Below are 26,751 nucleotides of genomic sequence, written 5' to 3'. Positions count from 1 at the left end.
TAAACAGTAATTAATTTAGGAAAGTCCTATATGGCATGTGTTGTGCAGGAAGTCAGACTAGATGATCACAATGGTCTCTTCTGGACTTAAAATCTAAGAACCTATGAATGTAGATGAGTTTTCAATACATGGGAAACAAACAGGGTGGTTCTGCCGCAAGATGGTGGGAAAGGAAAGAAAGGGGTGGTAGGAGTCCTTGCAGAAGGTCTGCATCTCCTAGATACATGGAGATGTAGTCTACAAAGGCTTCATCTGCAGATGAACAAAGATATAAGATATGGAAGGGTATAGACCCAAGATTGCATAGAGCCGTCAGAGCACACATAGCACTATTGCTGTGAATGGGCTGTCATGGTGCTCCAAAGCCTGGGAAAGAGGATTTATTTTCTCCAATCACAGTGGAAGTAAAATACGTCTGTTGGAATTTTCAGTTGCATATTCCTTTATTATTCTGAACTCATAAATCCATGTCAATTGGTGATAGTGAATTTGGGTTTGTGTAAGCTTTTCCTTAGTGAAAGTACCTTTTCTGAGAGAATTTAGTGACAGCTGTTCTGGAATGAAAGATGTAGAAAACCTCATTCTTCATCCCAAACCCCACCTTGTTTGTTAACTCGTCTCTGTTCCGTGGTCTAGTGTTTTGTGTAGCTCAACCCAGTTTTACATTTAAAGCCTGAATTTCATAAACAAATTTAACGTATCCTCTAAAACAGTAGTTCCCAACCTATTTGGCTCGAGGGCCATAAATATAATTTTTACAACCCTGAAAGGCCACCAGTCTCCACCAGCAGCCCTCCTTCCCCCCCTCACTGCAGCCTGAGGGAAGGAGTTCAGCTAGGAAGATCTCCCATCCCCCTTGCTGCAGCAGGGAAACTGTTCGCTCCACTTGGGTCCCTAAGCAGTGGCTTCCTTCTGCCACTAGGGGGATGGGAGAACAGTGCTGCCCTCCCTCTGGCTCCAGCAGGGACCCAGTGCCTAGGGACACAGGCAGAGCGTTTTGCCATGCTCCCTGCTACAGCCAATGGGATGGCAGCACTAATCTCCCATCATCTTGGCTGCAGGAAAGAGCCTGCACCGGTAACGCGCTCCACCTGGGTACTTAGGAAGCAACTCCCTTCCGCAGCCGGGGGGAAGCCACGGGCCACTCTGAAGACCCTGAGGGCCACTTTTGGCCAGGGGGCCCTGGGTTGGGAACCACGGCTCTAAAAGAACCCTCTTCTCAGAAGAGTCTGACTGGAGAAAGAGAGCACCATTTTGTGAAGAACTGGGAAGTATGAACTAGACAGAAGGAAGGGCTGGGACCCTGGGTGGATACCAGAAAATAGGAAACCAGCTGTTAGAACAACACTAAGGTTTTGTCAGTTAGGCTTAATTATCTAATGTTGTAATAGTTCAGCCTTGCAAAAAAGAGTCATGAAATTTGCCAGTACAAACACAAAAGGTACTTGCCTACTCTTCCCAATCATTACTGATAATAATGAAAAACTGGTGATATTTTATGCACACATTTTATGTAAAATTGCCCTGGGTAAGCAGAAATTTGCTGTAGTACTCAATATTGATAGATCACCCATTACAAAATGAACAGGTCAAATAAAGTCTGATTTGTTTTTAGCAAGAAACCCCACACATTTCCTAATAATTTGAAGCTCTTTTCTTAGTTCCATTTTCTTTTTGAAATTTTTGTGCTTCCTGTTCCATGAATACACATTTATTTAAGATATTTGTGCTTGTAGAATAATTTACTACCTTCAGTGCATTGGCTTCTTCTCCTGATTGCTATGGAAACTATTATGATAAAACAAACTGTGATACCACTAATGCAGAATTAAGATTTCTCAATACAAACTTAAGCTATAACTGAATCATGCTGAAAGAACTATATCACACTGAAAACTGATTCTGAATGAGTTTGTATTCACATAACATCACAAGGAAAACAGTATTTTCAAAATACTTCAACTTCACTTATTCAAGAACTTACCAAAGCACGAAAACTGCAGACTAAGATAAACTGTAAGAGTCTACATATTTAAACCAAGTAAGACTATCTGGGAACAATTGTAGAAAAGTATTTAAGGTAAATAGTGAAATTATGCTTTTTTCCCCCTCCTGAAAGGTAGCTGAAAAGGTGAAGACTCCCATAGTTTTGCAAAGTACAACAAATTTGCTTGATACATATGGTTAATTATTTTGCCAGTATATTTCATTTACTGCAAATCAAATCTCACTGAAGCTTTTGTAAATCTGCATTTTGTTCAGTTTAATAATGAATAAATGGAACCAGGTATATTTGAATTCAGAAGCAAAAGTATTAAAGCATAACAGTGTTCATGTGTAGGAACACTACAGAAATTTGGGGAGGAAGATGCTTACCTGACAAAGAGGGACCTCTTTTGGCTGGTCCGCAGAGATCCTGATCCTGAGCTAATACTACTGTTCATCATCTGCTCCCGTAAGTCATGTATTTTAGCTTCAAAACGACTGTATTCTGTTACATGGGGGTGAAAAAAAATCACAGAACCATTTATTTTCCCAAAATTTCAGCAATTAAGTTATTTGGTAATATGTTGAGAGCTTGAAAGAACAAAGATTTATTTTCTATCAAATTTCTAAATATAAGAAAACCTTTTAAAATACAATAACTAAAATGCCATTTTAACTATTAGTAGTTTTGTGCTATGAAAATGTAAGTTATACATATTTCCATTAATAGGCGTTAGTTGAAATATAAAATGAAATAATGAAAAATTATTTTCAATAAGAAAAATATTTATTTTTTTAGTGAATTGTGATTTCATCAGTTTAATAGAATTTGAATTCTAGAATTCAGAAATAAGGCAAATACACCTAAATATTCTGTTTACATAAAGATTACATGGGTGGTTTCACTGCTGTAAAAACAATTGTTTTTATTTACAAAACAAAACAATTAACCATAAATATCATTTTTTGTATTAACAAAAAAAGAGAAGTTTAATTAATCCAGATAAACTTTATCCCATAACCAAAAGAAAACCTCACATTATATTATTATTGTGTTTAAAGACTGCTGAACAAAAGATTATCTTTTAAACGTAATAAAAGGTCTGTCTTAGTAACATGAAGTCACTACTTAAATGAATGGTAGTTTTGAAATGCAAATAGCACTAGGTATTATATGGAATTATTGTGTTCCGAATCATATAAATCATTCAGCAGTAGAAGTGAGCAATACATAGAACAAATTTCCTAAAGTAATGTACAAGGGGAAAAAGAATAATGTAAAAGACAAGGAGAAAAAAAAAATCTAAGAATTTTATTACAAAGTCTTGATGCACTGTAAGCTGTACTAGAAATACAAACTCTATTTACATAATTATGCACAATGCTAATCCTACTATAAATGGATTGTGTTCTTAAGCAGCACAGTGTGTTAATATAACTGTGCTAAATGCACATGATTTTACCTACATACAGAGAAATAAAAATCGTAGGATCCTCTTCACTATCAACATCTTCTGAAGTGCTGTACTTACATGTTATCAGCATAACATTTTCCAGTCAAAACAAGGCTTTTTTTTTCTTTCAGTTGACTAGTTTGGACTTCAGTGTCTGCAGATCACTTCTAAAACCTTTCTGATAAAAATAAATGTTCCACTGCAACACTGTTCACCTTGTCTGAAATGCCACGTGATTTAAGATTAAAGCAGGTCTACAGTGGGAGATCTGTGGTATGTTGCAGGCACAGTCACTGAACTGAATAATTTCCCCCCCTCCATCTCTATTCCAGCCTCCTCCCCCATCACATCGGAAATCAAATTTGCCCAGGGAAATAAGAATAATAAAGAGCTCTTCCCCAATGTTGAAAACACAAGCTTTTCTTCTTTCCTGAAACACTTGTCTTCAACAATTAGATTAAACATTGTTAGTGATCTCATTAAAATTCTATAGAATTTTTTCATAACATTCATCTTTTCAAAAATACAGTAATGAATAACCAAGATTTTTAGTGTAACCTCAGACAGGAGGAAAGTAATTTAAAAATCTATAGACAAGCAATATGCAATATTTTACAAGAGAAAATTTAATGATTTGGGCTTTTTCTGTAGCACATTGACCTCGTTAGCCAAAACAGGAAACAGCTTCTTATCAGTCTAATCAACCAACATGCTAATCATAATGATACCAGAGAGAAAAGATGGGTCAGGTAATATCGGACCAACTTTTGTTACACCTCACCCACTTTGTCTCTTTCATATCCAGGAATCAACATTGCTGCAACAACACTACATACAACATCATCAGACAAATGGTTTCCTAAACTATTCTGATGATCCTTCGAAGTGGTCAGTATTTTTTTTTTAGTGGTATGAATGAAGTACAAATTTGAATAGTTCACCAGCTCTAATTCAGATGCAGAAGTAGTTCAGCAATAAGATGAACACAATCCTATAAACAGCAGTTATTCCTGGCATGCTATCCTTGTTCACAGTAATACAGTTCAAAATATTGGGGAGGGGAAACTAAACATTAAGTAAGCAGCATTGTGTAGTGGAAAAGAAACTGTCTTGGGATTCAGGACAACTGGGTTCTATTCTCGGCTTGCTACTGATGTGCTGTAATTCTGGGCAAATCTCTTCCTTCCCTGTACCTTTTCCCCTTCCCACTGTGTGTCCTGTCTATTTAGATTGCAAGCTCTTCGGTCTGTCTTTTATATGCACAATGGAATATCAATCTAAATGGGTGCCTTTAGGCATTAATACAAATAAATAATAACAGCTGAATAAAATTACATTCTCCTTTTATAACAGGAGAAAGATACATAAACCATAACTTGAACTGAAATTAATTTGGTGTTAAATCACCATCTTAAACACGATGAGTCATAGAAACAGAAAATCTTTACAATTAATGGGTTTAAGTGTCTTGGATAGTTTGTTTCTATCAATATCAACACTGCATATAATAAATTCTCTTTATTGATTTTGCAACATATAGTCTTCTAATTTATAAACACATTTTTCTTAATAATAATAATACTTAAGTATTTTTTTGTTAAATTGGATTTGTTTTGTAGTTTGTAAGAGAAAGAACAGTCAAGAGAATTCATTGAGTTTCTGAGAGTAAGAATAGTCCTGTGATTAGGGCATTAGTTTGGGACTTGGGAGACATGGATTTAACTTCCTGTCCTACCATAGGATTCCTGTATGACTGCGGGCAAGTCACTTAGACACTCTGTGCCTCGGTCCCCCATCTGTAAAATGGGAATAATTCTATTCTATATAGGCTTTTATAATGCCCTCATCATTGTATGAATCCACAAAAATGCATAAGAGAAGTATACTGTACTATTCAGTCAGATAATGAAACCCATGTCATATCAATAATGCATTAGGAGCAATGAAAATGATTTGATTTTGCTAAATGACTTCCAAAAATACACTGACAAAGTCACAGAAGACAGAACAAATAGCAATAGAAACATACTAGACATGACATCTCAGATATCCATTTACTGTTGTATAGGAAATGACCATATTTTATATGAATATTTAAAAATGCATAAAAAGCAGACCAGTAGGGCCATATTTTCTTTTTGCTGCCCAAGTTTAATGCCCATTATTAGTAATCAGACATCCATTTTTATCATGTAATTAAAGACTATCATAATGCATGCATGAAAGGGAGTGGGTGAATTAACATTGCACGGGCAATTGTACTTCCAGCATTTCCTAATTTTTAGTGAGTGACTTTGTAATCATAACATTCTTGTGAAGTAGTTTTTTGTGTGTAATCTTTTAAGTTTTTAAAAAGCAAACTAAAAAAATACTGAAAAAATACAAAAATTCCATCATTTGAAACAACACTGATTCCCACCAGGTTAGTAAGCAGAATTAAAATGTTTAGATTCTCAGCACAGACCTCTGCCACTTGACTTAAGAACGGCCATACTGGGTCAGACCAATGATCCATCTAACTCAGTATCCTGTCTTTCAACAGTGGCCAATACCAGGTGCTTCAGAGAGAATGAACAGGTAATCATCAAGTGATCCACCCTATTGCCCATTACCAGCTCCTGGCAAACAGCAATCCTGCCCATCCTGGATAATAGCCATTGATGGACCTATCATCCATGAACTTATCTAGTTCTTTTTTGAACTAGAGTGTGTCTGATTTGAAGTAGTACACATTATGACCCTCTATGTGGGCCAGGCACTAGGAGGAAATGAGACATGTTTCACTTGTGGGTTTCACAGCTGTTTGCTGACACCCTTAGAGGAGCACTCAGATCTGCCCTGCCTTACCATGACAAAACAAACAAACAAACAAACAAAAAAAGGGAGCTGACATCAGGGCATTAACATTTTATTGATATTATTAATATACATATATTTACAAAGCTAAGAAGAAAAGGCACTGCAAGGTGGCAGGCAGACAACTGAAAGGCACTTCTCTGCCCTACATGTCCTTGGGGGGAGGAGCCCAAGGATATGCAAGATGCAGGTACAGCCCCAAGGGACACTGCTGATCAAAAGTTTCCAATCTCAGACACGAGATGCATGTGGGATCTATAAGTGGGATCCAAATGGACAGACTCAGGTCCTATAATGAAAAGTGTCAGGCAGCCTTAACTGTAGGCATTGCTACCTGCTCCAACTATAATGTGCCTTTTATTAATTCATTCAGTAAAATCACTTCACTGATAGCATTTGAGAGGCAATAATTATCTACACCTGATTTGCAATAAATTGTATACAACTAAAACTAATTATACAGTAAAGTAGCAGTAGTAAAGAGGAGAGTTTTAAAAAAGAAATGCCTTCAATTCCTAAGATCAGATTAAAAGTCTATGGAAACTCATTTAAAATGATCTTTATTACGTTTATCTTACTGTTTTCACTCAACTGATTACCACTAAACATGGGAAAATTCTATAAGAAGAAATGGTTTTTCAATCCAGTTTTTGCCTTTCCTGTGGGAATATGCATAATTTCACATATACTGTGTCTGACAAAGCAGATTTTTTTAAAAATCTAGTTAGCAGTGAAGTTCACAATAAGCCTTCCCTCTAGCTGAAAATGCAGCAGAGCAGCACTTTATAAAATATATACTTTTTTTCTTTTTAAACAAGGCCGTATTTTAGAAAACACGCTAATGAGGAATAAGAGGGAAAGTCAAGGACAGGTCACGGGCAATAAACAAAACTTAATGGAAGACTGTGACCTGTCCATGACTTTTACAGAAAACAACAGTGCAAAACCTTAACGTTAGGCATCGGTAACTATAATTCTAGTCGGTGGAGGACAAGCAAAGGGAACATCTGGCATATATTGCTTTGAACTGCCAACCACTGTAGGGAGTCCAGGATGACCAGAGGTACTAAGGCAACGCTGTCCAATGACTGACGACTCGGGCAACAGACCAACTTCAACCTCGCTTGAAAAGCACAAAGGTACAATCTCGTGTATTGGACTACATAAGGGCATATGGCTAGTAATGTCATGAAGACACAAACCATAATTGTAGGCTGAGATTGGAGGGTCAGATTCAGGTGACAAATTGCATGAAATCATTTGCTCAGCAGGAATGCTCTCGAAATTGTAGAGTCTTGTCAGGCCGCAATGAACTCAAATTTTTGAGTTGGTACTAATGTCAACTTTCCTTTGTTCAAAATCAAGCTCCAATGATCGAAGAGACGTAGTGTGAAATAGACATGACAGAGGACTTGTTCTCTGGGCTCGCATCTCACTAACTAATCATCCAGATAGGGATCCACATGAATTCTTCTTTTTCTGAGATATGCTGCTACTACAGTCATGCATTTGGTAAATACCCATAGAGCACAGGATAGGCAATAGGGAAGCACAGTGTACTGATCATGCTGACCCACCACTACAAATCTCAGAAACCTCCTGTGTCTTGGGAAAACAATAACACAGAAGTAAACAATCTGAAGACAGAGAGGCAAACCAATCGTGATTCAAAGCAGGGAGAATAGTCGTTACTGTAACCATGAGGAATCTCATGTATTTGATGTACATGTTGAGACTGTGGAAATCGAGGCTAGGTCTCATCCCTCACTTGGACTTGGGTATCAGGATGTACTGTATGTAGAATCCCTTTCCCTGATTCTGAAGAGGAACTTCCTTTATAGCCCCTGACCATGGAGAGTTTGCATTTGCTGAAGTGCTTAGGATCCACTTATCCAGTTATTGACTTCCAAGTCCTGTAAAAGTGGGAGAGCCTGTCCCCAAATGGAGGGGAAATGGCTTGAAGCTTGATGACTGGAATGCTGCCGTGGGAGAGTGCATCAAAAATGGCAACTTGATCCAAACTGCTGAAGGACAGCCTGACTGGCTGGAACTGGGACCAGAAGACCTCCTCTGAGACTTGTGCCCCTTTCTGGAGAAGTCCTGCTCTGTAGCAGGACAATCTGACCTAAAGAATAGCTGAGGGTGATGTTGCTGCTGCTGCTGGTGCTGTTGACCTGCAAAGTGATGCCTCTTCATTGCTAGGGTAAAAATCCCCAACAAACACAACGTAGTTTAAAAGTCCTCAAAGATATGTTTTCTCTGAAAACAAAAAATGGCTGCCAACAGGCAGGTCCTCAATCAGCTGTTGGACCTCAGAAGCTATACGAGATTTCTGCAACCATGAAGCCCTTTCTTTTTGTTAAGGCAGAGGCCATATCTAAAGTTGACTATAGTGACATCTTTGCCACAAAGAAAGCCTTCCACCATGAAAGTCTTAAATTCTTCCATGGAAGATTCTGGCAACTTATCTGTAAATTTTGCCATTGTTTCTTAAATTACAAAGTAATACTTTGATAAAAGCATTCTCTTATTAGCAAGGTGGATCTGGAAGGATGAAATAAAATATATTTTCCTCCCCAACAAGTCCAAGTCCAATTTTTTAGTGTCCTTGTTCATTGGTGTTGACTTATATCTCCCATCTTCTCATTAGCTGCTGTCATGACAAGAGTTGGGAGCTAGATGTGAGTAGAAGCACTCAAAACCATGCATAGGCATGTAGTATATCATCAGTTCAGTTCAGTTCAGTTCACTGTGGGCAGTAAGGAGGTGGGGGAGTTCCATAAAGCCTCTGATGGTTCCAAGATTGCTTCATTTATGGGGAAAGCAACTCTTCCTGGAGCAGAGGATTGGAGAATATCCAGCAACTTTTGCATGTTCTCCTGAACACACACAGCTTGAATACCCAATGCTGAAGGCATGCATCTCAGGAGGTCCAGATACGATTTAAAATCCTTAGTTACAAAGGAAGTAGAATCTGGCATCACAAAATCACCTGGTGATAAAGAGGAGGAAGGAAGCTGAGTCAGTGGAATGTCCTATGGCATATATAACAGTTCAGGCTGAACCAGTTGTGATGGAGCAACTACCATCTATGGCTGCAGTAATGGAAGGTCATGAGGAAAGGCTACTGGTGGAATAGGTGATCTCGTGCTTAACTGCACTGAGAATTGGGACCTCATTGACTGTGGAACATCCCAGAGATTCCAAGGAGGCCACCATGGGTAGGGATATGACATTAATAGTCAGTAAGAAATGGGCCAAGGACCCCTATCAACTACAAATGCAGTGCAGATCTCCATACCAACGGTGATCCCAAGGAGGGTCTTGACTTTTGAGAAGAATATCAAAAAAGGTGAGGGAGAGGAGAAAGACATTTTGAAGCCCAATCCTGAGGAAGCCTCCAAATAATCCACAGGCAATGGGGGAGCCACACCAGTGTAGGCTAGTAAACATCCTCATCTGAAGTCCAGCAAGCAGTACCCATTGGTACCAACAAAGGTAAAGAAGTCAGTGCTTTAAGCATTACTAACAGCCTTGCACTTACACTCTGTTCTGGAGCAGATCTCAGTACCCAAGTCAAAGCTGGTACTATTCTTGTGGATGCCATGTGCACCAAAGTCATCCTTGGCATTGAAGATAGTACCTCAACCTTGGTACTAAAGGGCAGGCAATCTCAATAGTGCACCCTGAACTGGAAGAGCGCAGAAGACAGTGCCAACAATAACAGCAGGTCTGCCACCAGATGGCACTCAGGACACCAAAGAAGCAGCCACCACAGCCGAACATTCCTGACTCAGAGGGGTGGCAGGAACAAACAGGCAAAGCAAGTCTGATACTGCCTGATATGCCACTGGCATGTAAATAGATGATGCTGACACTCGGTGGACACTCCATGGATGGTACCGGAGTAGTCAATAGTATGGAGTTCACTTGCTCTTGCCTCGGCATTGAAGAGCAGGTAGATGGCCCTCCAAGGGGAGGAGGAATATCTCCTAGCTCTGGAACAGCTCCGGTCCATTTTATGAGATCTTTCTTCTAGTAGGACCAGAGAAAGGAGAATGGTCTCTCTCTCTCTCTCTCTCATGGAAGAGGAATCGGCATCTGGCAAAACAGCAACCCATGCTTGCTCACACACCCTCTGGGGGGGCTTGATGATATCTTGATGTGGCCGAGGCCAAAGTGGGCTGCATGGCCTGTTCCAGAAGGTGCTGCTTCAAATGCAAGTCCTTTGCCACCTGTGTTCTTTTCCTGAATGATTTGCAGACTGAGCACCTTTCTTTAACGTGCCCTTCTTTCCCAGGAACAACAAACACTGAGTGGTGGGTGGGGGGTCACTATTGTGGATGGCCACCTCACATGATGGACAACATTAAAATCCTGGTGAGGGCATCACCCAGAACTACCACCTTAATTATTACTAATTAAAGCTAAGGGTACTACTAAACTATATTAGCTAACTCTTAATTATATACAACAAAATACCAGAGAGATTGAGACTTTCTCAGGTGTCTGTCTGGTGAGTCTTGCCAACATGCTCCAGGTCTAACTGACTGCCATATTTGGGGTCAGGCAGGAATTTTCTCCCAGGTGAGATTGGCAGAGTCGGTGGACTTTTTTTTTTTTTTTTTTTTTTGCTTTCTTCTTCAACATGGGGCATGAGTCATTAGCTAGTTTGAACTAGAGTAAATGGTGGATTCTCTGTAACTTGAAGTCTTTAAATCATGATTTAAGGACTTCAGTAACTTAGCGAAAGGTTATGGGTCTATTACAGGAATGGGTGGGTGAGGTTCTGTGGCATGTAATGTGTAGGAAGTCAGGTACTATGATCATGATGGCCTTAAAGTCTCTGAGAAGCATGAAGCAAAATACTGCACAGAATGCTCTGACTCTAGGCCAGGCCATGTCTACACTAACTGTGCCGATGCAGCTATGCTGCTGCAAGATCGCTTGTGTAGCCACTCTATGTTGACGGGAGAACTCTCTCCCACTGGCAGAATAACTGAGCGACTTAAGTTATACCATCAAAAGTGATAGTGTAGATGAGCCCTAGCTCTGAGTGGTGAGAAGGAACGGAGGGGGGGTTGGGATAGTGCTGCCCTTAAATAGTCCAGGGAGGGGCAAGTTCCAGACAGTAGGTGTGCTACCCCTACAGGTATTACTAGGCAAAATTCTCTGGCTTTGGAGCACTAGATGCATGCACACCTGAGTGGAATACATGTCTGCAAGTACTCAAAGAAGGGAATCTACTACATTGAAAACCAAGCCCCAGTACATTAGACTGGAGTGGAGAAATCCTAAGTGCGTAGGAGTGCATACTTTCAAGTGGCAAGATGCAGTATGTTTCTTTTTTCTCTTGCTTTTTCCTTTTACCTGTGGTTAAGGTCTTTGTCATATGTCTACAGGTCTCTTTCCAAGCATTTACTGAGCAAGGTTTAAAATGTTTATACAAAGACCTGCTACTGATTTCAGAGATGGATTATGGATGTGGAGAGTGCAGAGGAGGAAAAAAGATGGGGAAATGTAGAGGTACATGGTGAAGAGGCAACGGACTGTGAGAAATATGAACTGGGGAGAACAAACAAGGTGACAATTAATGCATCCTGGAAAGGGGATTCTGACAAGCGGGTGCATCAAACTGGAAGATCATGGATGATGGAGGAACTGCAAGGGATTGGGAGCATGGAAGGTAGTGCAGATGATGGGGGAGGCATAGAAGTGTACGCAGGGAACTGGGAGAAGGGAGACAAAGAAGTAGAGATTCTTATTCATACTAAGCCCTGAGAGCTGAAAACATCCTGATGTAGATAAAAGCCTTCCCTCCCTTTTCCCCTAAGTCCCCAGCTTTTCCTAAAGTCTTCCAGGGGAGAACCCCACTTTAATGGACGTCATTAGATCTTTCAGAACAGGGATCCCTCGCTATGAATCTTATATGCCAACCGATTTAAACTTCTGATGTTTATTTGAGCTGGCGATGTGTGTGGGAGAGAATAATTCATCATAAGAAAATGTTTTTAACAAGTTGAGAATCCCACTCCCCCATCAAAATTTAAAAGTTCAAGCAAAAGTCAGAATAAATTATTAGGTGATTATAAAATCCCATCCCCAAGAGAACCATTTCCAATAATCTCTTACGATGTTATCTATTTTCATTGTTGTGTATATTTTACAAATTTTAGGGGACATTCTTAGATTTGCATGGAAGTATAAATCGGGTTAGGTGAGAGAAAGTGGTAAAGGATTATACAGTAGTGGAAACACCTGCATCACTCACTTGTTCTTTTTGACATAATTCTGGAGTTTGTTTTTTGTTAAAAGGTGTATAATTTGTGTAAAGTAAGTAACATTGGTTTGGTGCTTTTACTGTACTTGACTGAAACCTACTTTTATTATTAACTATTTTCTACAACTTTTTTTTGGTTTTTTGTTTGCAAATGTTAGTTTAGCATCAGGGAGGTTTTAATGTGGTATTGGTCTACGTAGGATACAAATGTATTTTTGTTTATATAGGTAACTAGGGTTGCTTAGGGAGGTGTATTTTCATAAAAATACATAATTCCTACTTTAATAAAGGACTAGAATATGAATACAGCCTTTAACCTGCACAATATCTAGATACCACAATAGGTGTTTTTAAATACCCAAAGATATTATTTTTTAAAATATTTGTGGATCAGTTCAAAAGCACACAAAGTTTTTACTGTAATTTTCTAGAAGCAATTCATTTCTTTGTATATCTGCTTAGTGCTTCTATATTAACACACCAAATTAACATAAAGGACAACTACAGATTCCACACACAATGGAGACTTGTTAGCATGCATGAAAGCTGCAAACTGCACCTACTGAGGTTACAATGAGTCATTAGAAAGGATGGGCCACTAGATTCAGAAGAGATTATAAGGATGGCATTTGCATTCTCTCAGGAAGTGTTTCCATACCACCCTTCAGTTTCAAACTGAGAAGAGATACCTGTTCACTGCTAAAATGAATAATACCAGCTGTACAACACCACTTTTATGTTTACTATGCTTTTCATAACTGCATTTATACTTTGTTAAAAGTCAAAATGTATTTAAAAATAAGGAGACTAACATTAAAAATAGTGTAGAAAGTGAGGTTCAAAAAGGTTAAAACATATTAAGCCGTCTTATACCTTTGTCTGGCAGGACTATTTTTAACAGAACCCTCTCTCTATTCTTGAAGTACCTTTCGAATCTGTCTCACTAATTGACTAATCTGGATTACTCAAAAATGCACAGAACCACGTATAACAAACAGGAAAACAATGGGAGACTGGACATTGTGTACCTAAGAGCAGTGTAAACTAACATTTTAGAGAATGTGTTTCAATTAGTGAACAGGTCAGTCTTTCTATCTAGTCGTAATAGTTAAGAATTAAGTTTCAGAACCTAAAGTGAGTGAAGTTAAAGTATTTGATGTACAACAGACACTTGGATTTCTTTAATTTTGCTGAAGTGCTATTGGCTTTGTACTGCTTCGATTGGTGTCTCAAGGAGTGTATACAAGATGTTTCAGAACATCTGTACATGGAAGAATTATAGGAAATTCATATATGAATTAAGTACTAATTTATAGAGAACAGGATTCAGTTGTTTGTTTTAAATACATATATAAGATAATGTCTGGACCAAATTTCAAAGGCAATAGTATTTAAAAAAAAAAAAGCGCATGTGCGTACACACAGAAACTCGGTAATAATAAACCTTCCACTTCATGAAGCATTTGTTAAGGTAAGGTAGGCACAAAACATACAAAGTTAATTATTTTTAAATGATCATAAAATATAGCACAGATTTAGCAGACATACATCTTTTGTCAAACATTCCTCACCACAATACAGAGGATCACACTTTAGAATAGAGAGAGTACAGATGCCCTTCTGGCTAGTATGTGATTTTTTTTCCCTCTGCAGTGTTAGATAAAATTATGTCTTCATCAGGAACACAGTTAATTGAAACAGTCAGTGGTTTTGACTAAACATTTAAACTGGACTCTGAATACCTATTATACTTAATACAGAAAAATGAAATATTAACACTTCCTTTTATAAATCCAAGAGAAAAATGTTGTCCAACTATGAGAATAATGCAATTTTAAATGCAGTTTTACAATATAACACCTTCCAATTGCCTCTCTAGCACTTGGATTTACCTTCTCTTAATCACACACTGATCCGTCAAGCACCTAAGAATGTTCAACTAATCAGATCACTTAACATTCTCTTTTCTCTTTTAGAAAAGAGGTTGACTTGTTCAATAGAACTGCAAACAGAAAACATTTTTATATGAACAAATATAAGTGTTATATAAGGGTTTTTTTTATTTTTGTTTTTTTTAAGTTTAAAGATTTCTTTAAAATACGGCCAGCTCTCTTGGACACCTTTCCCTACCATATTAGCCTCTCAGGGGATCCTGCCCATCAGCTCCCTGAGGGAGTCAAAGTCTTCAAGCCCATCTTAAAAAACTTCCTGGTGCAAGTACTGGAGGAACCTACTAGGGGCCGTGCTCCTTTTGACCTACTGCTCACAAACAGGGAAGAATTGGTAGGGGAATAAGAAGTGAGTGGTAACCTGGGCAGCAGTGACCATGAGATGGTCAAGTTCAGGATCCTGACAAAAGGAAGAAAGGTGAACAGCAGGATATGGACCCTGGACTTCAGAAAAGCGGAAGAAAAGAGAGCTGGCTGTATTTTAAAGAAACCTTATTGAGGGCATAAGAACAAACCATTCCAAAGTGCAGAAAGAATAGCAAATATGGCAGGTGACCAGCTTGCTTAACAAAGAAATCTTTGGTGAGCTTAAACACAAAAAGGAAACTTATAAAACGTGGAAGCTTGGTCAGATGACTAGGGAGGAGTATAAAAATATTGCTTGAAATCAGGAAAGCCAAAACACAATTGGAGTTGCAGCTAGCAAGGGACGTGAAGAGGAACAAGAAGGGTTTCTACAGGTATGTTAGTAACAAGAAGGTGATCAGGGAAAGTGTGGACCCCTTATAGAATAGGGAAAGCAACCTAGTGACAGATAATGTGGAAAAAGCTGAAGTACTCAATGCTTTTTTTTGGCTCTGTCTTCACAGATAAGGTCAGCTGCCAGACTACTGAACTTGGCAGCACAGAATGGGGAAGAGGTGAGCAGCCCTCAGTGTTGAAATAACATGTTCAGGACTGTTTAGAAAAGCTGGACACTCATGAGTCCATGGGGCTGGGTGCAATGCATCCGAGGGTGCTGAGGGAGTTGGCTGATGTGATTGCAGAGCCATTGGCATTATCTTTGAAAATTCATGGCGATTGGGGGAGGTCTCAGATGATTGGAAAAAGGCAAATATAGTGCCCATCTTCAAAAAAGGGAAGGGGGAGGATGCGGGGAACTACAGACCGGTCAGCCTCAACTCAGTCCCTGGAAAAATCATAGAGAAGGTTCTCAAGGTATCCATTTTGAGGCACTTGGAAGAGAGGAAGGTGGTCAGGAACAGTCAGCATGGATTCACCAATGGCAAGTCATGTCTGACCAAGCTGATTGCCTTCTATGATGAGATGACTGGCTCTGTGGATGTGGGCAGTGGACAAGATATACCTTGACTTTAGCAAAGCTTTTGATACAGTCTCCCACAGTATTCTTATTAGCAAGTCAAAGTAGTATGCGTTGGATGAATGGACTATAAGGTGGATAGAAAGTTGAGTAGATCATCAAGATCAATGGATAGTGATCAATGGCTCCATGTCTAGCTGGCAGCCGGTAAAAGCGGTGTGCCCCAGGGGTCAGTGCTGGGGCTGGTTTTATTCAACATCTTCATTAATGATCTGGAGGATGGGGTGGATTGCACTGTTAGCAAGTTTGCAGATGACACTAAGCTGGGGGAGTGTAGATATGCTGAAGCATAGGGATAGGATACAGAGTGACCTAGAGAAATTGGAGGATTGGGCCAAAATAAATCTCATGGGGTTCAACAAGGAGAAGTGCAAAGTCCTGAACTTAGAATGGAGGAATCCCATGCACTGCTACAGACTGGGGACCGACTGGCTATGCAGGAGTTCTGCAGAAAAGGGCCCGGGGGTTACAGTGGACAAGAAGCTAGGTATGAGTCAACAGTGCGCCCTTATTGCCAAGAAGGCTAAAGACATATTGAACTGCATTAGTAGAAGCATTGCCAGTAGATCGAGGGAAGTGATTATTCCCCTCTATTCTGCACTGGTGAGGCCACATTTGGAGTATTGTGTCCAGTTTTGGGCCCCCCGCTACAGAAAGGATGTGTACAAATTGTAAAGAGTCCAGCGGAGGTCAACAAAACTAATTGGGGGCTGGAGCACGACTTATGAGGAAAGACTGAGGGAACTAGGCTTGTTTAGTCTGCAGAAGAGAAGAATGAGGGGGGATCTGATAGCAGCCTTTAACTACCTGAAAGGGCGTACCCTGGGACGATGGAGCTAGGCTGTTCTCAGTGGTAATAGACGAGAGAACTAGGAGCAATGGTCTCACATTGCAGTGGGGAAGATCTATGTTGGATATTAGGAAAAGCTTTTTCACTAGGAGAGCAGTGAAGCACTGGAATGGGTTACCTAGGGAGGTGGTGGAATCTCTATCCTTAGAGGTTTTAAGGGCCACCTTGACTGGGATGATTTTGTTGGGGTTGATCCTTTCTGAGCAGGGGGTTGGACTAGATGACCTCCTGAGGTCCCTTCCAGCCTTTATCTTCAATGATTCTATAAATAGGTGCCCTATGACAGCTCTCTCACTACTGGAGTATTACTAAATTCTTACTTTGACCAGTAGCTCTGCTTAGATCTGGGGCCTTTGGGCCTTATCTAAAAAGCACATCTAATAATTCAGTAATAGTAATAGCTATATTATGCATATATATATAGTAGGAACAACTCTAGTTAATATGTGGCCTCTGCATTTCCATCTTAATCCTCTTCTTAGTCATTCAGAACTTTCAGCTGTCTGGTTTAGTTTTCAGAGCTTAGTCCTTGCATGAAGGTGAGTTTTTGGAATGTTTCAGCTAAAACAGAGGAAGATTAGGGAAAGTGTGGGCCCCTTAGAGAATGAGGGAGGCAACCTAGTGACAGAGGATGTGGAGAAAGCTGAGGTACTCAATGCCTTTTTTGCCTCTGTCTTCACAGACAAGCTCAGCTCCGAGACTACTGTACTGGGTGGCACAGAACGGGAAGGAGGCAAACATCCCGCAGTGCTGAAAGAACAGGTCCAAGATTATTTAGAAGGATTGGACATACACAAGTCCATGGGGCCGGATGCAATGCACCCGAAGGTGCTGAGGGAATTGGCTGAGGTGATTTCAGAGTCATTGGCTATTATCTTTGAAAGCTCGTGGCAACAAGGGGAGGTCCCGGAGGACTGGAAAAAAGCAAATATAGTGCCCATCTTCAAAAAAGGGAGGAAAGGGGATCCAGGGAACTACAGACCGGTCAGCCTCACTTCAATCCCTGGAAAAATCATGGAGCAGGTCCTTAAGGAATCCATTTTAAGGCACTTGGAAGAGAGGAAGGTGATCAGGAACAGTCAACATGGATTCACCCAGGGCAAACCATGCCTGACCAACCTGATTGCTTTCTATGATGAGGTGACTGGCTCTGTGGATGTAAGGAAGGCGGTGGATGTGATATACCTTGACTTTAGCAAAGCTTTTGATACTGTCTCACAGTATTCTTATCAGCAGAAGTCTTAAAGAAGTCTTAAAGAAGTATGGGTTGGATGAATGGACTATAAAATGGATAGAGAACTGGCTAGAGCATAGGGCTCAACGAGTAGTGATCAATGGCTCCGTGTCTAGCTGGCAACCGGTCACAAGCGGAGTGCCCCAGGGGTCGGTCCTGGGGCCAGTTTTGTTCAACATCTTCATTAATGATCTGGAGGATGGGGTAGATTGCACCCTCAGCAAGTCTGCGGATGACACTAAGCTGGGGGGAGTGGTAGATACCTTGGAAGGTAGGGATAGGATACAGAAGGACCTAAACAAACTGGAGGATTGGGCCAAAAGAAATCTAATGAAGTTCAACAAAGAAAAGTGCAGAGTCCTCCACTTAGGAAGGAAGAATCCCATGCATAGCTATAGACTGGGGACCGACGAGCTAGGCAGCAGTTCTGCAGAAAAGGACCTGGGGGTAACAGTGGATAAAAAGCTGGATATGAGTCAGCAGTGTGCCCTGGTTGTCAAGAAGGCTAATTGCATATTGGGCTGCATTAGGAGGGGCATTGACAGCAGGTCACGGGAAGTGATTATTCCCCTCTATTCGGCATTGGGGTGAGGCCGCATTTAGAATATTGTGTCCAGTTTTGAGCCCCCCACTACAAAAAGGATGTGGACAAGTTGGAGAGAGAGTACAGCGGAGGGCAACAAAAATGATTAGGGGCTGGAGCACAGGACTTATGAGGAGAGGCTAAGGGAACTGGGCTTGTTTAGTCTGCAAAAGAGAAGAATGAGGGGGGATTTGATAGCGGCCTTTAACTACCTGAAAGGGGGTTCCAGGGAGGACGGGGCTAGGCTGTTCTCGGTGGTGGCAGATGACAGAACAAAGAGCAACGGTCTCAAGTTACAGGGGGGGAGGTCTAGGTTGGACATTAGGAAAAAGTTTTTCACTGGGAGGTTGGTGAAGCACTGGAATGGGTTACCTAGGGAGGTGGTAGAGTCTCCATCCTTAGAAGTTTTTAAGCTGAGACTTGACAAAACCCTGGCTGGGATGATATAGCTGAGATTAGTCCTGCTTTGAGCAAGGGGTTGGACTAAATGACCTCCTGAGGTCCCTTCCAACTCTAATATTCTATGATTCTATGAAAACAGTCGAGTAGAATGAAGAAGACAATTCTTTCCATTTAAATAATTCTTATGGCATTTTCAGGAATAACAGTACTCCTGAAGCATCGGGGTGCAGAAAGTGGGAAAAGAAGCCTCAGTGAGAAGGTGCTTTTGAGCATTTGTGTGAAATCTGGTTTTGATTTGACAGAGTAATCTTACTTTAGCATGGGGTGTGACTAAATTACATGCATTTTGCAAGGTAGGAGCATATCCTATTTTTTCTAGGTTTTAGTATTAACAGGGATAGGCAGCCAACAATAGGATGGTGTGCTGCCTTCCTGGAGCCAAAAGACCAGATGTCACTCTAAGATTAGTCAGGCTTCTGAAGTGGATGGGCAAGGATCCATTGGTGATAGTTCATATGAACACAAATGACACTGCATTGTGGGATATCTCACAAATAATAAATGACTTCAGGAACTTGGAAGCATCCTGAAGAAGAAAGATGCCCAGTCTATTTTCTCTGAGCAACTTCCTGTCCCACAAATGAAGGAAGACAAAAAGCAGAAAATTCTGGAAGTGAACCTGCTAGCTATATAAGTGGCACAGGGTGTAGGGTTTTGGCTTTGTGGAACATTAGTCCACCTTTTATGCGGTAAAAGGGTTTGTATCGTTTGGATGGCCTCCACAGTGCTCTACTTCAGTAGAAGGGGAACCAATCTCCTCAGTAGAGGCTGGCTAGAATAGTCAGGAGGGTGTTAAACTAATAACAAAAGGCGAAGGTAAAAAGAGGGAAGATATGAGCACTCATTTAATACAGAATGTAGAAGAAAATTCACCAAGGAACCAAAGGACATGAAGAGAAGAGATTCCTGAGTTGCCTATATGCTCCTAGCATTAGTGAAACAAACAAGAAGGTCTGGAATTGCTTGTTTATGAGTATAAATTCGATCTAGTTGGTTTACTGAAACCTGGAGAGATTATGCATGATTGGAATGCTAAAATCAGTGGTTATAACCTACATTTAGGAACGAATGAGTGGGCAAAAGGGGAATGGGAGTGGCACTCTATACCAAAAATGGCAGTAAGAGTTTCTGAGTCATTGATAGAAGAAAATCTTCTTGAATGCTTATGGATGAGTGTCTTAACAGATAAAGCACAAGATGGGGTATTAGCTGGTGTCTGCTACAGATCACCAAATCACACTAGAGATAAGAATGACCGTCTCCTTATGCACCTACCTACGATGTGTAGGAAAATAGCTGTGTGATCATGGGGGACTTCATAGGGATTAATGCCTGTAGAGACCACTAGATCATCTAGTCTGACCTCCTGTATATCACAGGCTACCAACACCACCCAAAATCCACACATTAAAACCAACAAGAATAGAAATGAGACCAAAGTAAATGAGATCTGCAGGAGACTATATTATTATGTACCATAGGCAGAGACTAGGAAGGACCGAGGTGCACCAGCGCTTGAGGCCCTTGCAATGGCAGAGAAACGATTAAGTGAGATATTCCCAGATAATCCTGGCAAGTGACCCACACCCACACTTCAATTTGAGTGGCATGCCGGAGGTCTCATGCTGCCCCTTTGAAAACATGCTTGGAATTTCTAAATATTATAGATGACAATTTCTTACTTCAAGAAGTGTTGCATCAAACAGGGGAATTCTATATTAGACCTTATCTTGACAGATGAAGAGGCACTGATCACAGAACTAAAAATTAATGGCAGCTTGGCCACAAGTAATCATGACTTTATCCAATTTATAATGTGCAACAGAATGAAGTGTAGACCAGCAATATATATAATTGGTGCTCTGACATGACAAATTTCATAAAACTGAAAACAATGAGCAGGCAAATCAGCTGGGAGGAAGAATTTAATCAGAAAAAAAGTGAATGATAATTGAAAACTGTTTAAGAACACTTTTACTAGATGCCCAAAAAGACACAATTGAGGAAAAAAGGCTGTATTGGTTAAAAAATCAACCAGGTTTAGAGGGGAAAGGAAAGCAGCTATAAAAAAATAAAAAATAAGATAACAAAAGGAAGAAAAGGGAAGTTGATCAGAAGCTAGGAATTGTAGAAAATTAATGAGGGAAGCAAAGAGACACAAGGAGATATCTATGACTAACAGAGGTAAGGTCACTAAGAAGGAGTTTTAAAATATATAAGGAACAAAAAGAATCTTAATAATGGGATTGGTCCATAAATAGATGAAAATAGCAATGCAGAATTATAACGCAGAAAAGACTGAAATGTTCAGAACAGAAATATTTATTGTATTTGAGGAAAAACATGATGTAGTCATACCATATAACAAAACACTTTCCATTCCACTAGTATTTCAGGAGGATGTTAAACAGCAGCTACTAAAGATAGACATTTTAAAATCAACATATCTGATTTTGCATCCAGTTTTATTACAGCTGGCTGAGGAGTTAATTGGCCATTAACGTTGATTTTCAATAAATCTTGGAGCACTGCAGAAGTTCCAAAAGACTGGAAGAATGCAGATGTTTTGCCAATATTTTAAAAGGGTAAACGGTATGACCCAGGTAATTATAGGCTTGTCAGTATGACATTAATCCTGGGAAATATAATGGAGGGCTGATATGAAACTGGATTAATAGAGAATTAAAGGAGGGTAATATAATTAACACCAATCAACATGGGTGTATGGAAAATAGATCCTGTCAAACTAACTTGATATCCTTTTTCAATGAAACTACACGTTTGGTTGATAAAGGTAATGATGTTGATATAATATACTTAAGCTTCTATAAGGCATTTGACTTGGTACCATATGGCATTTTTATTAGAAAATGAGAATATAAAATTAACATGGCACACATTAAATTGATTAAGAAGATGGAACCGATAGGTTTCAAAATGGAATTATAAACAGGGAGTCATCATCAAGTGGGTGTGTTTCTAGTGGGGTCCTGCGGGGAGCAGTTCTTGGCCCTATGTTATTTAACATTTTTATCAATGACCTGGAAGAAAATATAAATCCTAACTGATAAAGTTTGCAGAGGACATAAAAGTAAATGATGACAAGGACAGGTCACTGACACACAGCAAGCTAGACTGCTTGGTAAGCAGGGCATAAGCAAACAACAGGTGGTTGACTATGGCTAAATGTAAATGTGTACATCAAGAAACAAAGAATGCAGGCCATCCTCAGCCCCTCCTTTCAACCCCACTCTTCCATGCTCTATTCCAATAGCCCTGCCCCCACATACATGCTCCTCCGACTCTCCATATTCATTTAAATTACTAGACTCCCCCAAACACTGCTCAAACTTGTCCAATATTCCCTTGATCAAACCCACTGCTCTGACCACCCCATATACACAACCACCTCCACCCTTCTCCTTGCCACTTCTTCCCTCTGGCAAGCTTGAAGAGGCCATGGAAAGGAGGAGGGGGGGGGGGAATGAGGAGTCCCAGCCCCAAAGCTGAAAAAGTATATGGGGGAAGGGTCTCTACACATCCATATGTAGCATAACAGACTAAGAAAGTTACGAAGTGGCCCATTCTTAAGGAGAGGCACTCAGCTAAATGAAAACATCACAAGGAAATGAATAGTCTGAAACAAGAGCTCAGTTAATCTCATTGGACATACTCATCTCCCTTCCCTAAAGCATGTAGTATCCCAGTTCACACCTGAGAGCAGAGAGAGGGTTTCAGACCCCCTCAGAGAGGCAGGGACACCTCTCCCCACATCCTGACTCTCACAGGCAGGAACAGGGAGAGGGGAAGGGACCTCCACCCTCACTGGGTCCATTGCTGCCTCATTTCTCTTCTCCCCTTCCTCCTTTGTGTGTGATGCATCCTCCTCTGGTCGGCAACCATTGCCCTGAGTGATGGAGGGGTGGAGTCATCACCCCTCACTACCCAGCCTGGCCCAGACAAGTGGAGTGGAGGAGGGGATGGTGCAGCTTCAAATGGGAGGGGAGAATGTATTGCTAATAGCCCCCCCCCTCAGCTCCTAAATCCTCCCCATTCTCTCTGCCACTCATACCCATGTCCCTGGCTCCCAACTTCCTATCCCCCTATTACCATGCTCTGCGAAAATCCCTCAGTCACTGAATCCTGTCCCCTGCCACCTAGCCCCTCCCTGTAGCAACAAACCTCTTTCCTTCTAGTCACTTCTTCCCCCTCTTTAACCCTTCTGTGACCCCCCCATACTCCCAGGACTGTGCCAACAGCCCCACATTTCCTCTCACTCCTCAGACTTCCTTTCCCTCACTTGTTCCAGGCTGTCACCAAAATAAACATAAGAAAGTTATACAAATCTGAAAATGCTATAAACAGCTCATATTCATGGATAGGTGCATGAGGAACCCCTTGACCAAATGACCCATTGACTTGTTTTCTTTTCATCTCACACAGTTGCATTGTTCAGGAAATGGTGAAGACTATTAGTCATGATTCCATTACTCTGTCTACTAGATTGTTCCATCTTCACTCTGTTTAAATACCAATTTCTTCAACAATACTTCTAAAGGACAATCAGAGTCTACATGTGGATTTTAGAACACTTAAAACTATCACTCAGTCCCTTCTTTCTGCCGACTCCAACAGCGGGGACGGAGGGTGGGTATGGAATGGATATGAGCAACACATCTCGAAGAACAACAGTTACTGGTAAGTAACCCTGTTTTCTACTTCGAATGATTGCTCATATCCATTCCAATATAGGTGTTTAAATAGCCATACCTTGGAGGTGGGTAGGAGTCACTGGTGAGCTGCTCTCATCAGCACGGCTCTGCTGAACCCCACGTCCTCTCTTGCCTGCTGCACGATGGTGTAGTGGGACGTAAAGGTGTGCACCGACGACCAGGTCGCTGCTTTGCAGATGTCCTGCAGGGGCACTCTCTCCAGGAAGGCCGCCAATGAGGCCTGGGCTCTGGTTGAGTGTGCTGAAACAGCCCCTGGGAGCGGTACCTTCGCCTGCTTGTAGCAGGACTTACAGGCAGTGATCCATGTGGAGATGCGCTGGGTGGAAACAGGTGAGCCCTTCATTCGGTCTGCCACTGCCACGAACAGCTGCATCGACTTCCGGAACGGTTGTGTCCTCTCGATGTAATAGGCGAGGGCTCGTCTCACGTCCAGCGAGTGCCATCTCCACTCCTCCTCTGACACGTGCGGTTTTGGAAAAAACACAGGGAGGAAGGTATCTTGATTATAATGGAACTGGGAGACCACCTTAGGCAGGAATGCCGAATGGGGTCTCAACCGCACCTTGTCTTTATAAAACACGGTGTAGGTGGGCTCTGAGGTTAAAGCTCTTATCTCGGAGACCCTCCTAGCTGACGTAATGGCCACCAGGAAGGCTACCTTCCACGAGAGGACAAGCAGCAGGCATGTAGCCATGGGCTCAAAGGGGGATCCTGTCAACATGGTGAGGACCAGGTTCAAATCCCAGGGAGGCACCAGGTCACGGACCTCCAGGTATAGTCTCTCCACCCCTTTGAGGAATCTGACTGACATGGGGTGGGAAAATAAGGATCTCCTTTCCAGTGGCTGGTGGAAGGCTGAGATGGCCGCCAGGTGTACTTTCAGGGAGGCCAGCGCCAAACCCTGGAGCTTCAGGTGGAGCAGATACTCTAGGATCGCCTGTATAGGCGAGCAGCTCGGTGGGATGCCCCGGGACTCCGCCCAACAGGTAAACCGTCTCCACTAGGCCCGGTACACCACCTGAGTGGAAGGTTTTCTGCTGCCCAGCAGAATCTGTTGGACCTGTACCGAGCAGGCTCTCTCTCCCTCCACCAGCCACAAAGCCTCCAGGAAGTCAGGTGGAGGGAGTTCAGGTCTGGGTGCAGCAGGCGACCCTGGTCCTGGGAGAGCAGGTCGTAATGCCTCGGGAGCAGCACGGGTGGGGCGATCGACAAGTCCAGCAGCATGCTGAACCAATGCTGCCTCGGCCAGGCCGGGGCAATCAGCATCACATCCGCTTTGTCCCTCTTGATATTCAAGAGGGCCTTGGGCAGGAGCGGAATGGGGGGAAACGCATACATGAGGGTCCCTGTTCAGTCTATGAGGAACGCATCAGAGATGGAGCCCAGCTCACAACCCCGGAGCGAGCAGAACCTCGGGCATTTCCTATTCCAGGACGACGCTAACAGGTCCAGTTGGGGAACACCCCACTTACGGAAGATAAAAGTTATCACCTCCGGGTGTAGAGACCAGTCATGGCGGGGTAGAAACGACCTGCTGAGGCGGTCTGCCTCGTCGTTCCTGATCCACGGGAGATGAGAGGCAGATAAATGAAAGTCATGCCTCACCACAAAGTCCCAAAGTCGAATGGCCTCCTGGCAAAGGGCCGAGGAGCGCGCTCCCCCCGTCTGTTCATATAGAACATGGCCGCTGTATTGTCCGTGAGGACCTGAACCACCCCGACCTTCAGGAATCTGAGGAACACCTTGCAGGCCAACCGGACTGCCCTGAGCTCCCGCACATTGATGTGGAGGCTCTTCTCCTCTGACCAGAGCCCCTGGGTGCTCAGGTCAGTGCTGATGTGGGCCCCCCACCCCACAGCTGAAGCGTCCGTGATCAGGGTGATCGATGGGACGAGATCTTGGAAAGGAACCCCCTCTCAACACTTCTCCAGTTCATGGAGGCCAGGACCCCTGTGGGAACCATGACCACCCTATTCAAGGAGTACCTTGCTGGTGCATACACTGAGGCTAACCACGCCTGGAGAGGCCTGAGTTTGAGGCGAGCCAACCTCACCACATACATACATGCCACCATGTGTCCCAACAGCTGCAGGCAGTGCCTGGCTGTCGTTGTGGGGCACCTGTGTAGTCGGGCGATTATCGCAGCCATCGCCTCGATGAAGTGTATGCGCTGCACTGGGGTAAGAGTGGACTTCTGCTTGTTTCTGATCAGCCGCAGACTGGTGCGTAGCACAGGTGAGGGATAGACTGTTCCGAACGTGGGCCCTGTATCTGCCCTTGATCAGCCAGTTGTCCAGGTAGGGAAAGATCTGCAACCCCCTGCGGGTTAGGGTTTCTTATTATTATGCCCCTTAGAGGGCCCCTGCTGGGATGCCACGGACGAGCCGGAACGGTCACGATGTCCAAACCCCGTTCCTGTCTCGGCCTCTATGGGGCTGAGAGGGTCTGGTGATGGCCTTGGGGCGGTTGGGCCTGACGTTGGGGCTGCGGCCGAGACTGACGCCTCAAGACCTGGGGGGTGTATAGTCCCAAAGACCACAGCATAGCTCGCAAGTCCTTTAGAGCATGCAGCTTCTCACCTGGATGGACTGCTGCACCTCCTGGGACAGCCTGGATGACTGCAGCCACGAACACCGCCGCATTGCTATTGCAGAGGCCATGGCTCTGCTGGCGGTGTCCACAGCGTCACTTGTGGTTTGCAACACTGCCCCTGCCACCGTGACGCCTTCCTCCAGGACTGTGGCCAAGTCTGCAGCCTGGTCCTGGGGCAACCCCTCTGCAAACCATCTCATCGAGTTCCAGAGGTTCAGGTTGTACCTACCGAGCAGGGCTTGATGGTTTGCAATTCTCAGCTGAAGGGCCCCGGTTGAGTAGACTTTGCGGCCGAACAAGTCGAGTTTTTTATTATCCTTGTTCTTAGGCATGGTGCCTAGGCCACCTTGCCTGTCTCTCTGGTTGGCTGCATCAACCACCAGGGTCCCCA

At 42.4% G+C, this 26,751-nt stretch overlaps 1 protein-coding gene across 15 annotated transcripts in view; it reads right to left on the bottom strand.

Moving 5' to 3' along the window:
* The window catches only part of DLG1 (discs large MAGUK scaffold protein 1), a 302,234-nt gene that overhangs the window by 56,169 nt on the left and 219,314 nt on the right, over positions 1-26,751 (bottom strand). For all 15 annotated transcript variants that reach the window (XM_067542838.1, XM_067542842.1, XM_067542840.1 and 12 more), the window contains one exon: positions 2,377-2,491. In XM_067542838.1, coding sequence (XP_067398939.1) covers positions 2,377-2,491 — 115 coding nt within the window. The remainder of the gene's footprint in view (positions 1-2,376; positions 2,492-26,751) is intronic.

Source organism: Emydura macquarii, unplaced genomic scaffold (genome assembly GCF_026122565.2).
Source record: "Emydura macquarii macquarii isolate MOO-44397 ecotype Brisbane River unplaced genomic scaffold, CSIRO-AGI_Emac_v2 contig_729, whole genome shotgun sequence".
NCBI lineage: Eukaryota > Metazoa > Chordata > Testudines > Chelidae > Emydura > Emydura macquarii.
The sequence above is the reverse complement of the archived record's forward strand: the minus strand, read 5'-3'. Positions and strand labels throughout refer to the sequence as shown.